Consider the following 16,655-nt stretch of genomic DNA (forward strand, 5'->3'; position numbering starts at 1 on the left):
ATGGTGCAGAGATGAGCCAATCAGAGTCACTCCCTGGCCTCTAACTGAAACTATTGAGAGAGCAGCTTTCTTTCCACTGGAGTTTCTAAGCTTATAGACTCAAACTGGTAATGCTGAGGATCTCAGCCGCAGGATAAAGCAAAGCTGAGAGATGGAAAGTGAGATATTCATGCATTGATTGATTGATCCATTCATTCTGTAACTACATCATCAGTATCTACCATACACTGAGATTCAGCTGTAAGCCAGGGAAATGAGACCCCTGCTCTTGTAGTGCCCACATTCCTTGTGGGCAGTGAGGCCCCAAAAATAAATAAATAAAGAGGAAATAAATCCAGAAGATATTTTCAGTTAATTATGAATGCTAAGAAGAGTAAGGCTGATGAAACAGAAAGTGTCTGGGGTGGGAAAGTCAGGCTTTAGTTAATGGCAAAGGAGGTCTCGCTACAGCGGTGACATTTCAGCTGAGACCTGGATGACAAGGGGTCAGCCATGGAAAGATCTGGGGTTGGGCCATCCAGCAGAGGGGACAACGAATGCAAATGTCCTGAGGCTGGAACGAATGAGATCCAGGCAATATCATGTGAGCATCTGGATCCAGCCATACCTGAAGTAGACTCTTTTCAGTGACATGAAGTAATTGTTTTGTTCTTTTTTTTTTTTTTTTGACAACTGTGTGGCCCCTGACCACAGGGAACCATTTTCTTTTTAAATATTTATTTATTTATTTATTATTTATTTTTTGGCTGCATTGGGTCTTAGTTGTGGCATGCGGGATCTTTCATCGAGGTGCACGGGCTCTTCATTGCGGCACGCGGGCTTCTCTCTAGTTGTGGCCCACAGGCTCCAGAGCACACAGGCTCAGTAGTTGCGGCATGTGGGCTTAATTGCCCCGTAGCATGTGGGATCTTAATTCCCTGCCCAGGGATCGTCCCCTGCACTGGAAGGCGGATTCTTAACCACTGGACCACCAGGGAAGTCCCTTGTTGTTCTTAAACAAGTTTAAATCGGGTTTCTGCAAGTTGCATCTGAAAAAGTTCTGTCATTTGAAAGAGTTCTGACACCATGAAAACACTGAGCGCTAATCTCTGAAGCTGAGATTTCTGTCCTGTGGGCAAAGGGAACTCCTTAAAGGTTTTTTTTTTTTTTTTGCGGTACGCGGGCCTCTCACTGTTGCAGCCTCTCCCGTTGCAGAGCACAGGTTCTGGACGCGCAGGCTCAGCGGCCATGGCTCATGGGCCTAGCCGCTCCGCGGCATGTGGGATCTTCCCGGACCGGGGCACGAACCCGTGTCCCCTAGCATTGGCAGGCGGACTCCCAACCACTGCACCACCAAGGAAGCCTCTCATTAAAGGTTCTAAGCCAGGCAGGAATCTTCCTGATCGTGCTCCTTCTTTCCTCTCTAGGCTCATCTCTCGAGTGTCCTATCCTTCCCTCCCCTTCCTTCAGTTGCCACCCTCCACTCAGACTGAACTTGGCTGCTGTCACTTCCCTGAAGGTCCTGGCCTCCAGCCCTTTGCACATCCTTCCCTACTTTCCTTCTCCCAACCAACTCAGCCTGGCGTCAACTTAGATGCCACTTCCTTCACTAACTCTCCAAGTCTGGGTCCATTTCCCGATGCCCCAAGCTCCTTGTTTACATGCAAACCACGTTCACATCACAGCACTTATTAGCCCAAATTGTAAATGTCTGGGTATTCTGTCCCACCTGCTAGACAAAGAAGAAGCTCACTAGGGCTCCTGTCTGGTTCTTGTTTGAAACCCTAGCATCTGGTACCTAGTAGGTACTCAGTAAACATGTATTAGCTAAGGGAATGTAATGGACCAAATGTCTGTGTCTCCCCAAAATTCATATGTTGATGAATGAATGTGATGGTATTTGGAGGTGGGGCCTTTGGATGGGAGATAGGTTTAGATGAGGTCATGAGGTTGGGACCCCCATGAGGGGATTAGTGTCCTCTTAAGAAGAGGAAGAGAAACCAGAGCTTGTCCTCTCTCTGCCATGTGAGGCCTCAGCAAGATGGCGGCTGTCTACAAGCCTGGAAGCTTGTCCTCACCGGAGACTCAATCTGCTGGCAACTTGACCTTGGACTTCCCAGCCTCTGTGAGAAATAAATGCTGTTTAAGTCACCCAGTATGTGGTGTCTTGTTCTGGCAGCCCGAGCTGGGAGGAGGGAAGGGGGAAGAAGGAGGGACCTGGCACGTGAAAGGTACCAACAGAACTCGAATGAATGAATGAATGGGCACAAGGATGCTGATGTGACCTAGCCCTTGGAAGAGTCTAAATGAAGGCATTTAATTTCCAGGACTGCCTACCAAGAGGGGTGGTGTTGGCTCTGCAGGCAGCCCTGGAAGGGATCCAGAGGCTGGGAGGTCTCAGTCTGCAAGAGCCTATGAGAGGCTGCCTGGGGCCTCCTGGCTTCAACTGATGTGCTCATGGGGCCTGGCCAGTGCTCTCCCATAGAGGGGCTCCCAGGTGGCTCCAGGGAAGGCCTGCCTTTACTTGCAGGCTGGGATCCTGGTCCAGGAAAAGAGTCCCTGAGTTGGTTACTCAAGGGGGAAGAGAAGGACCCTAAGTGGGACTACATCTTAGAACAACAGCTGAACTGTACATGCCGGATACAGCAGCCTTACACTAGAAAATACCCCACAAACTAAATGCCCTGAATGGAGAAGGTGATTGGTAAGGTAAGCCATGAAAAGCTGTGAAATCATTAAACATGTTAATGAAAGCCACAAGAGAATTTAGGAGGTCCTGAAACAAAATAACATTCAGTGAAAAGAAAAAAAGACCTGCTGGTTGACAATAGCAAACTGTGGACATGTGTGTATACCAAAGTGAATTAAGGGACAAGTCCTTGAATTAATTTTTATTTTTCTTTTTATTTCTACTATAATCATTTTTCTAATTATTTTTTTATTTTCCTGAACGTCCTTGAATTCTTTGCATAATGACAAAGAGTTCCAGTTGACTATGGGCAAACTGCGGCATCCAAAGAATATTCCAGGAGTTTCCACTAATCTCTCTGTCCACCAAGAAGAGAGACCAGTCGTCTCCTGTGTTTGGCCTGTGGTCCAGAGAGTACCAGCACCGCACAGACCAGGGTGACCCACAGGCTGGCGCTCCCTCGATGGCCTGGCCCAGCAGCAGTGAGACCCTGCCCGAAACCCCGCCTTTCTCTCCATGTCGGACCTTGGACTTCAGTTATGTCGGGGCTTCCTGTTGCCAAACTCGTTTTCTTTAGGAGGGAAACATAATCTCTCCAGCTCTGGGCTGGCAGTGCATATGCAAATCAGCCTAACACTGCTCTATTTTGTGAGTTCTCATATGCAAAACCTCCTGAAATAAATCAGCCATCCCGTAAGCTGGGGGAGGCTTGAGGGGCAGAGGAGGAAGAAGGAGGTGGCTTCTGTGCCCAGTGGGCTGAAATGTCCGAGACTGGCCATCCCAGCCTTCCCGCTGGTGACGGACACCTGGAGGCAGCCCCCATCGCCCGGCCCTCCCAGTACTCCACAGCGGCCACCAGATGGCAGCACACGCGGGCCTTGGGACCCGAAAGCAGCCTGCCCGTGGGCCTGAGCGGCTGAGGGTCCCGCACATGCGGGAATCACCCACGTTCAATATCACACCTGCTGCTCCCCACTCGCTCTAGCGTCAAGTCTGGGGAAGCGTGGATTTGACTTTTTTCTCAACGGCGACCTCTGCAAGGACAAGAGGGGCCCCTCTAAAAGCAGTTTGCAGCAGCACAAGCCAAGGGCTTTGTAAGGGAGTGCTCCAGGCTGGGGATGCTGAGTGCTGGGCTCCTGGAGTGAGGGAGGGAAGGAAGGAGAAGAAGGAAAGGGAGAAAGGAAGGAGGGAGGGAGAGAGGAAAGAGGGAAAGAAAGAGAGAAAGAAAGAAAGAAAGAAGAGAGAAAGAAAGAAGAAAGAGAGAAAGAAAAAAAGAAGGAAGGGAGGAAGGAAGAAAGAGACTAACTTATGAGTTCTCTACACAAAATCAGGTTTATAAGTAAATGTTTTATTTTAACTTCAATTTTTAAAATTTAATAATTTAGCCATTACTTTTTAAATCCACATGTTATTAAAAATTTCCGGAGAGTGCGTGCTGCTCCAGGAGTGGCAGGTTAGAGAAGAGAATGGAGAGTCTTGGCTCCTGGAAACCTTTGATAAGCAAATACAGCCCAGAGCTCTGGCGCGCTCTCTATTGGCTGTTCCTTCACCGCCAGATTTTGACACAAATAATCAGATTGAAAATCAGGTAGGGAAACAGAAGAGGCACACACACACACACACACACACACACACACACACACACACACACACACACGGAGAGAAGGGGGGGGGAAAGGAGAAGTATCTACTTGAGCAGAGAGTCACAAATTGACCGGGTGGCACCGTCCCCATAGGGAGCAGCGAGCTTCCCATCGTGGACCAGGAGCTCCGGACAGGTGAGTGAGTAAAACGCCCCTGCCTCTTCTTTTGAAATTTGCATATCCGACTTAGATCGTTTCCAAGCAGTTTACCTAGTCCCTTTGGCAGTCCTAGGAATACTAAGGTGGGCTGGAAAATCTCTTTTATGAGAGGTGGCTTTTAGTCCTTGAACCCAGAGAAGAGGTGGCAAGGAGACCGTCTCCTCTGAGATGCTGCGAGCCCCCCGTGTACCTGTGGAGGAATTACCTTCCGCCAATTGTGCATGTATACCCGTTGTTGTTGTTATTTTTGCTTTTGTTTTTTGGCCGTATGGCATGCGGGATCTTAGTTCCCTGACCAGGGATGGAACCCGTGCCCCCTGCAGTGGAAGCGCGGAGTCTTAACCACTGGACCGCCAGGGAGGTCCCATGAACGCCCTTTGAAGATTTGATTTTAGGCTGACGGAGATCACCTACCTGCACGATGTCATACCCACACCCCAGCTCTCCCAGGGACCTGGGCAGGCGAGGCAGGACACAGGTGGAAGTGCCCGAGTTGGTGTCCATCTTCGGGGACAGACTGGCCCTGTCCCCAGGGCACTCTGAGCCTTTCTTTGGCCGTGAAATAACAGAGTGGGATTGAGGGCTCTGAAGGAAGTCTTAGCTTCAGCACCCACAATCCCAGGCGACCTTCCCCAAAGTTCCTGGGACACTTTGAGAGGGAGGCATTTCACATGCAGAGCCTCCTAAGGGGAGCAGGGGACTGACATCTCCACAGCACCGTCCCACCCAGCCTCCAGGAACAAGAGATGGGGAGGTGGTGCCTCAGCCGCTTCTACCTAATTTTGAAGAAAAAGCCAAGTTAGAGCCTGGGCGTCTGGGGAGAGGTGCTTGCTCTAACGTAGGGCTTGTTAAGGGGGGCAGTCCACTGAATCACCGTGGGTATGTGCCTGTGTACGTTTTGCTGGGAAGAAAGTCCGCAGCTTTCATGAGATACTATGGTGGGAGGTGCAAAATAATTTTCGGTCTCTGGACGTGGATCTGGTGGGAGCCAGCTGAGCTGCACCTGCCCACACGGGCTCACTCCTCTGCACATTTCTTAGTGGGCAACGGGTAGAAGACTTCAGTCTTAGAGAAGGGGCAAGTTTCTTGTCCTCAGAGGTGGTGCAGAAGGGGTTCTTTGGATAAGAAGGTGTGTGAGGTTTCTTCCAACTCAGATTTCGGGATCGGAGGGAATTCCCTGGTGATCCAGTGGTTAGGGCTATGTGCTTCCATTGCAGGGGGCACGGGTTCGATCCCTTGTCGGGGAGCTAAGATCCTGCAAGCCACTCGGCCAAAAAAAAAAAAAAAAAAAGATTTGTGGGTTGGTATGTCAGTTTCCCAGCAGAAAGTTCTTGGGGACCACCAGGGAGTTACACTTGGGTTAGGTTTGATTGATGGAGTCACTCAAAACCAGTGCAGAGCATTTTCTCAAGGCTTTCAGGAGACTGGGTGGTGGTGTCCTACCGGAGAGTACAAGGGCTCCCGAAGCCTTTGGGGCCATATCCCCCCCTCCGGGAAAACTAACATGATCACGTATGATGCTTCACTGTGACACAACCTCTCAACCCTTTTCAGAAACAACAGAAAACTTTACCCTTCCTCAGTCTAGAGGGTGGTTTTTGTTCCTTTGTTTCCAGGAATTCAAACCAATGGGAACTGCTTTAGCTCTAATTCAGAGATGCTCAGGAAATGTTTTGTTCACTCCTTTTTGTTTTGTTTTTGTTTTTGAAATTAATTTTTATTGGCGTATAGTTGCTCTACACTCCTTTTTGTTTTTATTGAGGTAAAATACACATAACATGAAATGGACCATTTTAATCATTTTTTAAGTGGCCAGTTCAGTGGCATTAAGCACATTCACATTGCTGTGCTACCGTCACCACCATCCATTGATAGAACTTCTTTCATTTTGCAAAAAACTGAAACTCTGTCCCCAGTAAGCAATAACTCCCCAGTCCTCCCATCCCCCCAGCCCCTGGCCCCCACCATCCTACTTTCTGTCTCTGCATTGGGCTACGCTAGGTAACTCACATAGGTAGAATCCTACAGTATTCATCCTTTGGTGTCTGGCTTAATTTCAAGAGGCATAATGACCTCATTGTTCCTCCGTGTTGTAGCGTGTGTCAGGATCACTTTCCTTTTGAAGACTGAACAATATTCCATCGTGATGTCTCTACTATATTTTGTTTATGCAGTCATCCATTAATGGACACATCGGTTGTTTCCACCTTTTGGCTATTGTGAATAACACTGCTATGAACCTGGGTGTACAAATATCTGTTCAAGTCCCTGCTTTCGATACTTTTATATACCCAGAGGTGGAGTCACCTCTTTTTGACATTGCATCCTCTGAACTTAGGAAGAGACATTTGAGAACTCCTTCCAAATTTTGAATAAAAGTAATGACTGCGCTCTGCTGGGGCCCCAAAAAGGACCTGGGCTCACGTCCCCTGACTCCTACATGGAAAGGGTGATTTTTTGTTTGTTTGTTTGTGTTTCCCCTTGAGTCGCATCTTTAAGCATAAAGGAAGTCCAAAGCGTCCTCTGTAGCAGACTCTGAGAAACAACGGAGTGTCTTACTCAATCCTCCCAAAAAGGGAACCCGAGTGATGAGTTTCTTAGTCAAGGTAGGTCGGTCCCGTGCTAAAAGTCAACGAACCCCAGCATGGGATTTTAGAGTAAAAGGGAAGTTTAGAAATCTCTTAGTCCAACCGTCCCTTCTGAGAGATAGGAAAACCAAGCCCCAGGTTGACGGCTGACGTGGTTAGGCTCAAGGTCACAGAATCCGATTCAGCCCCACGGGAGGCGCCTCGTTGCACGGAAATCACAGGCCTGCTGCTCTGGCTCCGTCTGGAAGTCAGGGTGCGGGGCTGCCCCTCTTCAGAAGTACTGGCCGAGATTCTGACTCAGGGTCGGGGAACCCTCTATTGGGATTGGGGGTTTTTGAAGAGATATTAACAGCGAGGCTCTTTCCGGAGGCCCGATACCATCAAGGCCTCTGTTATGAAGAAATCTTGGGCTTCTTACACAATCTCTGCTCGTAGCTCTTTCTCAGGACAGGTTAGTGTGAATCAAACCGTGTGGTTGTTAATTAACTACAGTATAGGTGATTGGTTCCTTTTTTTTTTTTTTTTTTAACTCAGCTCACAGGGGTCAAAAGGAAGTTCTCTGGGTGCATTTGGCTTGATGGCTTCGGTGAGCTTCATGGCTTTGCCACTGTCACTTTGCCAGGCTGAGCAGAGAGAATGTTCTAGGGAGGGAAGGGGAAGAGATTGGGGGCCCCGGGGGGATCACTAGAGTGGGCCCCGAGAATCACCTTCCTGGGACCCCCTTGCTCCCCTGTGTACGTGCTTCTGAACCCCAGAGAGCCATTGTGTTGTCATGCCAGGTTCCAATGAGCTGACCTCTAGGGTCTCCTTGGGTTCTGAGCCAAAGGGATCACTGAAGCTTCCTAAAAGAAGCCTGTTCTCTCGCCTGCCTCTCCACCCCAAACTCCTCACGAGCCTAGATGGGGCCTGCTGGATCCTGGAAGAGTCCAAAGATCAGGGGAATTTGATTTGTCCCCCATCTCGCCCCACCAATGAGACTTCTCCTCCCTTCTCCAGGCAGGCTGTCTTCATCCGGTGTTGAAAGGACCACAGGTGCAGATGGGCAGAGCTTGGGGCCAGGAGTCAAGTCCTAGCAAGCAGGGGCTCTGGGTCTGGCTCTGCTGTGAGGCCCTGGACAAGCCACTTGCCTCTCTCAGCCTCCGGTTCCCCCCGTGACCCGGGAAGACAATCACTGTTTCCCTTGCCCCGGTGGGTGTCAGATTCAGTGACGCAGTACACGCTGGGGAGCTTCACGCGCTGTCCTTGTTTCCTCCTTAGCTTGTCAGCTCAGTGGCCACCGCCCCGAACAAGAGCCCACCCCGTGGTCTGACAGCCAAGAGCACGGAGGCCTGGGAGGCAGATGACCAAGTCCAGCTCCGCCTCACTCTGCCCTGGGATTGGGAGCCGGTCTCTAAGCCTCAGTTCCTCCTCTGTAAAGTGGGGTAATAGCCACACAGCTCACAAGCCAGGATTATCAGAGCTGAGGCTCTGCAGATCCAGGCTGCAGGAAGTATTTCCTGGTGTTCTAGCTCAGCGGCTTAAAGCCTACTTTTGGTTCTAGTTGATTGACTAATAAAATACTATGTTTTTAAAAAATCATGGCTACGGAGGTCCTCCCAGAATAAAAGGCGAGGGGAACCCAGCCCCACGGCCCTCCCCCAGAACGTGAGGGTCTCCTCTCGCTCTGCCCAGGCTCTGGCCTCTTCAGGGGGCTCCTGAAGCCAAGAGTTAGAAGGGGGCAGGAAGGGGCAGTGTGTGGAGCCCCGGGCGGGGGGAGAGGGGGAGGCATGAGGAAGAACACTGTCCCTGGGAGATAAGAGCTGCCCCACAAGCCTGGGGAGGACAGCAGGCTGGCTGAGCCTCATGTGGTCAAAATCTGACAGCTGGACCGGACCCCAGAGGCCATCAGGTCCCACGCCCTCATTTCAGGGCCCAGGGGGAGGGGCCTGGAGCATGTCCCGGCTCCTGGTCAGGGCTTGACCCCATCCATAGAGCGTGCCGGCTTTGGGTCAGGCGCTGGGGATGCCACCAGAGCAGACAGGACCCAAGCCTGCCCTCCCAAAGCCTCTCCTCTGTGGGCTGAGCACCTCCGTCCCCCCAGCGGCCCAGGCACTGCACTGGGCCCTCTACACAATTGTTTGTAATAAATAAAGTTCCCTTCTGTCCCCAGCAGTCCCAGGAAGTTGGTTTGAGATCGCCATTTAGCAGATCCGGACACTGAGGCCTCCATTCAGGAAGGCTGGGCCTGGGGTGGCCCCTGGCAAAGCGGCATGGCCCAAACTCCTGCTGCCCCCAGAGGGGCGGGCAGGTCTGGGCACGGGTGTGGGTACCTCTTCTGCCTGCTCTGGGTCATCCCCTTGGGGAAGGGGTGGCTCCCAGGGCCTCTCCCGAGGCAGAGCTCCAAGCTCCCTCTCTAATCTGCCTGCTCCCAGCCGGCTCCTTGGCCACGGCCTTATCAACCAGGCCCTCGCTGTTGTTCAGAGCTTTTTCCCGCGATCTGTTTCCCCGCGCTTGGCCCTATCACGCCTGCAGCCTTGCCTGGTGCCTGGGCTGGCCCGGGAGTGGGGGGCTCCTCCTCTGAGGCCTGGGGAATGGGCCCAGCTGAGCTGCCATCAGCACCGGCATCGGCTGGATATTTCCTCTGAGCTTCTGCCTGGGGGGTGGCGTGGGGGATGGCGGGGACAGAGGACCACCAGGAGATGCTCTGTCTCCTGGGAGCCCTCAGGAGAGCCTCCTGGCTGGGCGCAGGGATGTGAAACATTTTGGGGGGTTGGGGCAGCGGGCAGGATATGCTCTCTGCCCCAGAGGGCTCTGCACCAGAAGCCAGGAGTACCGGGTAGTCAGGCTGGTCCAGCTCTGCACTCCCCGACCCGCTGACCCGTGGGTTCAGTGATGGGCCTGGGCTGGGCTGCCCTGTGCTCAGTCCCTAGAGTTGGTGGACCTTGGCCTCTTCCTCCCTGTGCACAAAACGACCTCAGGCCTCCAGTGGGGTCCTCTCAGGCCTCGAGCTCCACATAGAAGCTCAACCATGTCCTCCACCCCCGAGGAGAGAGGAAAAGCCCCTCCCTCTCTGTGGGCCAGATTCTGGGCCGGAGCTGTGGACAAGGTGCAGCCCCGCTCTGGCTACGTCAGCACCCAACTTGCACAATAACGTGGATTTGCGATTGAGGTGGCCCCCCTCGTTGCAGCCCACCTGCCAGGTTCCTCTCTGATAGGCGCTGAGCACGTACTAGGCACTCACCAGCACCATCAACCTGGATTATCATCTTACAGAAAAGGTAATAGGCCCAGAGAGGTTAAGCGTCTGCCCCAAATTGCACAGTGGGTGAGCTGGGATTCTAACCCGTGAGCATCTGACTCCAAAACCTGTGCTCAGACCACAACTTTCCACGGCCTCTGAATGCAGACCCCACCGGGATGCAGATGCAGTTTTCTGGGTGCAGGGTGCAGAGTGTTTCACAAATGGAGGTACCCCTGCCCTTCCTTCTCTGCTCCCAGTGTAACTCAGGGCATGCAGCAGGGGCAGGCTGACCTGGGCTTTTCTAGAAGTGGGTGTATTGGTTTTCCAGCAAGAGAGGAGTGAGGGACGCTAGGCTTTGTAGCTGCTGTAAAAAAAAAAACATAAACTGGGTGGCTTGACACAACAGGAATGTATTCATTCAGGGTTCTGGAGACTAGAAATCCAAATTCAAGGTGTCGGCAAAGTCAGCTCCTCTGGAGTTTCTGAGGGAGCATCTGTTTCAGGCTTGTCTCCGAGCTTCTGGTTTGCCAGCAATCCTTGTCTTGAAGCTGCATCCCTCCAAATCTCTGCCCCCATCTCCACGTGGCCCTTCTTCCTGCACGTGTCTGTGTCTGTGTGTCCAAGTTTCCTTCTTCTTATAAAGACACTTGTCACATTGGATTTAGGGTTTCTCTGCACCTAGGGTGACATCACCTTAACTTGATTACATCTGCAAAGACCCTATTTTCAAATAAGGTCACATTCACAGATTCTGGGTGGATGTGAACTTTGGGGGACAGTATTCAAACCAGGACAGTGGATTTTGATTTTAGGAGGAGGTCCTAAAATATAGAGGAGTATCGTCCTCTCGTCCTTCCTAAACTTTCTCGTCTTCTCCCCCTATAGGTGTGGGGCACCCGGTGACGATGCCACGCTCCTTCCTGGTGAAGAGTAAGAAGGCTCACACCTACCACCAGCCTCGTGCCCAGGAGGATGGGCTCCTCTGGCCTCCTGCCCTTGGTCCTGGTGAGTCACAGCCCGGGCTGGCCTTCTGCTGTACCCACCAGGACTCCCTGCCCATGTGATGGGGGTGCAGCAGCATCCCACCGGAAGTAGCCGTTCTTCCAAGTCTGGAAACAGGAGGAGTTCAGTAAATGTGGGTTGAATGAATGAATAAATGCACCTATCTCTTCTGACCCCATGGGGGTGATAAGAGCATCCTGATTGGCGCTGTCCTCAGCAACTGACGTGTGACTCGTAATCAGAAGGCTGATCTAGGGCTGAGGGTGGGTGCTCAGAAAGATGGAGACTGGTCCGAGAGCTCTCCTCGGTGGGGGGGAGGGGGGAGGGGGAGGGGAAGGGAGAGGGGAGGGAGGGGAGGGGAGGGGAGGGGGAGGGGAGGGGGAGGGGAGGGGAGGGGGAGGGGAGGGGGAGGGGAGGGGGGAGGGGGAGGGCAGGGGTCTCCTCCTGGCCTCCACGCTGCTCCCACCATCCTGGGAAGAACCAGGGGCGGCAGCAGTGGTCTCTCTCGTGCCCCTCCTTCCCCCAGTCCCTCCGGACTTCCCAGAGCTGAAGTCTGACGGTCTTGTCTCCCCACAGTGGCCAGGGACCAGGTCCTGAGCACCAACCCTGTCCTCAGCACCCTGTTCCCAAACCAGTGCCTGGACTGGACTGACCTCAAACGGGAGCCGGAGCTGGAGCTGGACCAGAGCTTGATGACCAGGATGGCCTCTGCCCCAGGTACCCAGCAGGGGACCCCCGCCACTCCCCAGCGGGTGCAAGGGGAACGGAGGATGGATGGGCCTGTGGAAGTGGGGCCCCTCGGAGTTGTGGAGTCAGGGAGGATCGACAGTCCAGGCTCTCAGGCTTCTGCTTGAATCCCTCCAGGACGGGGAGTTCATTCCCACATGAGAGCTTCTGTGTGGTGGGGCAGAGGAAGCAGCTGGACAGGCCCACGTAGGGGGTGAGGTGGGCACTCTGCAGGGCTTGGGGCCCATTTCTGGACTGAAAAGTCAAGGAGCCACAGTGAGGACCCAGACCACCCCCCAGTAAATAATTGGGGCTACACACCGAAGCCTCAGCATGAGGTCACAGTGGAGGGTGGCGGGGAGTGGGTGCCCTGCTTTTAACGTCACCACTAGGTATATGTCCCACTCTCCACAGAGGGGCCTGCTGTGACGTCCCGACCCCAGGATGAGGGCTCGCCATCCTCCGACTCACCCCCGTTCTACAAGCCCAGATTCTCCTGGGATGCCCTGGCTTCATCCTACGGGCACAGCTACCAGCAGGCCCCCTCCACCATGCAGTCTGCCTTCCTGGAGCGCTCCGTCAGCCTGTATGGCAGCCCTCTGGTGCCCAGCACTGAGCCGCCCTTGGACTTTAGCCTCCACTACTCTCCGGGCTTGGACGCATACCACTGCATCAAGTGCAGCAAGGTGGGTGGCCGGGATGCGGGTGGGCTCTCGGGTCCTGCTTGCATCGCCTCTCCAGCACCCTGGCAGCTGCGAGTGTTCAGAGCTGGGTGCCCCCTGTGATGTGACTCTTGGGTCCTCTGGTGGGATCAAGGACTCGCAACATTTGCCCTCATCACCATTCATTGAGCCCTGACCATGTGCTCATCCCTGTGCTAAGCCCCGGGAGGTGGACGAAGGGCTAAGGTTCAGAGACGTTGAGTCACTTGCCCAATAGCACACAGCAAGTAGATATCACAACCAGCATTCAAACCTGGCTCTGCCCAACTCCCACTTTTTAACCGCCATTCAGCCTCCAGATAGGGCCAGGAGGGGCCTTCCAGATCCCCCCTCCCAGACTCCATTCTATAGACAGGAAAGCCAGCCGCAGAGAGGGAAAGGGACCTTCCCAGGACACACAGCACATGGCAGCAGAATCGGCAATCCAGTGTTCCTTTTCCTGTACACCCACCTGTGGCTTAGCTGGGTGCAGAGGTGGGACCCCGGCCCTCTCCCTCTCTGCACCCCCGGAGCCTCATGCTCTGCCCCTCCTGCAGGTGTTCTCCACCCCACATGGGCTCGAGGTGCACGTCCGCCGCTCCCACAGTGGGACCCGGCCCTTCGCCTGCAACGTCTGCGGCAAAACCTTCGGCCATGCAGTGAGCCTGGAGCAGCACACGCACGTCCACTCCCAGGTGGGCAGCTGGCTGAGCACAGCACCCTCACTTCCCACCCCTGCTCTGTGCTCCCCCCAGGAAGCCTAGGGGGCTTCGGTGGGTCTCTCTCTGTGCCCCTGAAGGTGACAGATCGGGGGGCCCTCATTATCTGCCGCCCTGATCTGGGTCTCCGTCACCCGCCCTTAACACATTTGAGTCCCTGATGGACCAAGCTGGCTTCATGTACAGTTGGAAGAGGCTAGGAGCTCAGGTGGGATTTCGGGGGCAGTGAGATGTCTGGGATGCTGAGGAATGACCCCACCTCCTGGGTGGTCAGGACAGGTTTCTCACCTCTGAGACCCTTGACTCTTAGAATCTTGAAATCAGGCTTAAATGTTCATCTCATCCCACTTAGCCCTACCTGATGCCGAAATCCCTTCCTCAGAATCCCATTCCAGGGAAAGCACCTGACACTGACCTGAGTTGCTAACACCTGGGTAGATATAAAAGCTCAGGTGGGAAACGCAGGAAAAGATGGTTAGAATGTGCCACGTGCCAGTTGCCAGCTCAGTTCCCGACCTCCAATCCTCCCGACGATCCTTTGAGGTCACTACCCATAACGATCCAATGTACAGATGGGGAAACTGAGTCCCAGGGAGGTTAAATGACTTGCCAAAGGTCACGTGGCGAGTAAGAGGCAGAAGCCAGAATTGGGCCCCAATAATTCAGCCGCTTAAACAAACCACAAGGGGAAATCCCCTAATAGGAGGCCACTCAGGGGCCAGGCCTCGGCCCCTCCTAGGAGGCAGGAATGGGGGTCCCTGGTTCCTGCTCCTCCAGGCCCCATCCTCGAGGCCACCCCAATGGAGTGTCCTGTTCCTCAGGGGATCCCGGCCGGGTCCAGTCCCGCGCCCAGCCTGGCAGTCCCGGGTCGCGAGGCCCCACCTGCGCCTGACCCCCCGGGGCCTCGTTTCCTCCGGCAGGGGCGCAGCTTCGAGTGCCGGATGTGCGGCAAGGCCTTCAAGCGCTCGTCCACCCTGTCCACCCACCTGCTCATCCACTCGGACACGCGGCCCTACCCCTGCCAGTTCTGCGGCAAACGCTTCCACCAGAAGTCGGACATGAAGAAGCATACCTACATCCACACCGGTGAGGCCGCGGCCCGCGCTCTGCCCCAGCAGAGGTCCTCCCCGGCCTGGGTCCGCCGACCCTCCCCCCACCCCGCCCCCACTAAGCCCCCCACCCCAGGGCCCAGACAGAGCCTGCGGGCACCCAACCTTTCACTGTTAAAAGGTGCGGGCTTTAGGCCCCGGGTGGGGAGGGATGGGGGTGTCAGGTTACACAGGGGAGGCCACCCCGCTCCAACAGGAGGGCGGGGTACGCTGTGTTACTTACTGCGTAGAAAAAGTACTGGAAGGAAATAGCAAAATGTCGACACTGATAATCTGTGTGTAGAAGTGAGACCAGCAGGTGAATTTCTCCTTCGTTCATCATTCCTTCATTCGCTCATTCCTCCAGCCATTCATTCCTTCATTCCCACATTCATTCATTTCCCATTTGGTCATTCATTCAGTCATGCTGCTACTCACCCTTTTGGTCCCCCACTCATTCACCCATTCCTCATTTGGTCACTCATTCATCATCCCTCCAACCATTCATTCATCCTCATTCATTCCTCCATTCCTTCATTCCTCCATTCATTCATTCCCCACTCTGTCATTCAGTCATTCATTCCTCCATCCATTCATTTATTCCCCCATTTGGTCACTTTTTCGTTCGTCCTTCCAGCCATTCATTTATCCATTTCCCCATTCATTCTTTCCCCATTCGGTCATCCATTCACTCATTCTTCCAACCATTCATTCATCCCTCCATTCATTCATTCATTCATTCCCCATTCATTCATTCCTCAGCTGTTAGCCAGTGCCTCTTTTGTGCAGGGTCCTGTACCAGGTGCTGGGCTTCATTGATAAACAAGGTGGACCCAGTCCCTGCCTTAAAACTGGGGTACAATTGGCCGAGGGGTTGGGTGGTCAGAGTTGTATTTTTCTTGTCTCCCTTTTCTAATTATTTTCTAAAGTGAACGTGCAATAAAACATAATAAAATTCCAGAGAACAACTGCAGGGCATTGGGGCAGCAGGTCTGGTCCAAACGGCCCTGACCCTGTCCTTGCCGCCCCGCAGGTGAGAAGCCACACAAGTGCCAGGTGTGTGGGAAGGCTTTCAGCCAGAGCTCCAACCTCATCACTCACAGCCGGAAGCACACGGGCTTCAAGCCCTTCAGCTGTGAGCTGTGCACCAAAGGCTTCCAGCGTAAAGTGGACCTGCGGCGGCACCGCGAGAGCCAGCACAACCTCAAGTGAGGCTGTCCCCGCTCCCAGCTCCTGACCGGCCTGCCCCAAGATCATGTCACCTGGAGGGAGGCCAGCCTCACACACCCAGATCCCCAGTCTCCTGGAGGCAGCACTGGACCGGACTCGTCAAGCTTGTTTTGAGATTCACGAAATTGCTGTGTGACCTCGGGCAAGTCACTTTCCCTCTCTGGACCAACAATTCTCCTGCTGCAAAGTGTGGCAGCTGGATCTTTTCTGAGCTGATGTTGTCTACAGGTCTAAGGGCTTGGTGCCTTCCCCCCGGGGCAGAGCCCAGGAGGCCAGAGTAGCCCCAGGTGCACTGCGATGCCAAGAACAGACCAGAGCTGGGACCCACAGAGAAATCCTCCCCCTGCCTGCTGCTCACCGGGATCTGGTCAGCTCGGTTTTCAGCAGGCCCCTTTCTGGCTGCCATGGGTGGTCAGAGCTGTCTCCTGCCCCAGTGGGAGACCTAGAACCCCTCTGCTTCAGCCAGTGTGCTGGCTGTTCCCCACTCCTGACGGGCGATCAGGCCACGGGGGTTCTAGTTCTGCGGTCAGACCACGGGGAAACCAGCAGTTACTGCTGTCAAAAGCCTGTTCCTCTCAACAGCTGTAAATAAAAGACACAGATTTACTTACCTATCGCCACCATTTTTTAAACGCGTACCGGGTGCGAGCTAGTGCCGGAGGCTCTGGGGAGGGATGGTGGGAAGGCTTGAAAGGCATAGAAAGCTCCGGAGTCGCTCACAGACACATCGGGGGACCAAACTGATAAAGTGCTGAAACAGAGGCGTGAGAGACCCGCGTGACGAGACCCCAGGCGAGGGCAAGGTGGATGCAGCTGGGGCTGTAGCAGCTTCCTGTGGCTGCTCTAACAGGTCACCGCAAACTCGGTGGCTTCGAACAACACAAAGGGGGACTTCCCTGGGGTCCACTTAC

General features: G+C 53.9%; 1 protein-coding gene across 3 annotated transcripts; it reads left to right on the forward strand.

Moving 5' to 3' along the window:
- The first annotated feature begins 4,328 nt into the window (after positions 1 to 4,328).
- On the forward strand, positions 4,329 to 16,240 carry GFI1B (growth factor independent 1B transcriptional repressor). 3 transcript variants are annotated; one of them, XM_033426872.2, is made up of 7 exons: positions 4,329 to 4,446; positions 11,164 to 11,283; positions 11,857 to 11,997; positions 12,421 to 12,692; positions 13,265 to 13,402; positions 14,248 to 14,512; positions 15,548 to 16,240. In XM_033426872.2, exons 2-7 carry the CDS (start codon positions 11,184 to 11,186, stop codon positions 15,724 to 15,726), a joined length of 1,095 nt encoding a protein of 364 aa, XP_033282763.1. In that variant the 5' UTR covers positions 4,329 to 4,446; positions 11,164 to 11,183; the 3' UTR covers positions 15,727 to 16,240. The 3 variants fall into 3 exon arrangements, with proteins under 3 accessions (XP_033282763.1, XP_004269111.1, XP_033282764.1); XM_004269063.4 differs by having other exon boundaries at positions 14,347 to 14,512; XM_033426873.2 differs by lacking the exon at positions 4,329 to 4,446 and adding an exon at positions 6,218 to 7,076.
- Positions 16,241 to 16,655: the final 415 nt, after the last annotated feature.

Source organism: Orcinus orca, chromosome 6 (genome assembly GCF_937001465.1).
Source record: "Orcinus orca chromosome 6, mOrcOrc1.1, whole genome shotgun sequence".
In the NCBI taxonomy this organism is placed as follows: Eukaryota; Metazoa; Chordata; class Mammalia; order Artiodactyla; family Delphinidae; genus Orcinus; species Orcinus orca.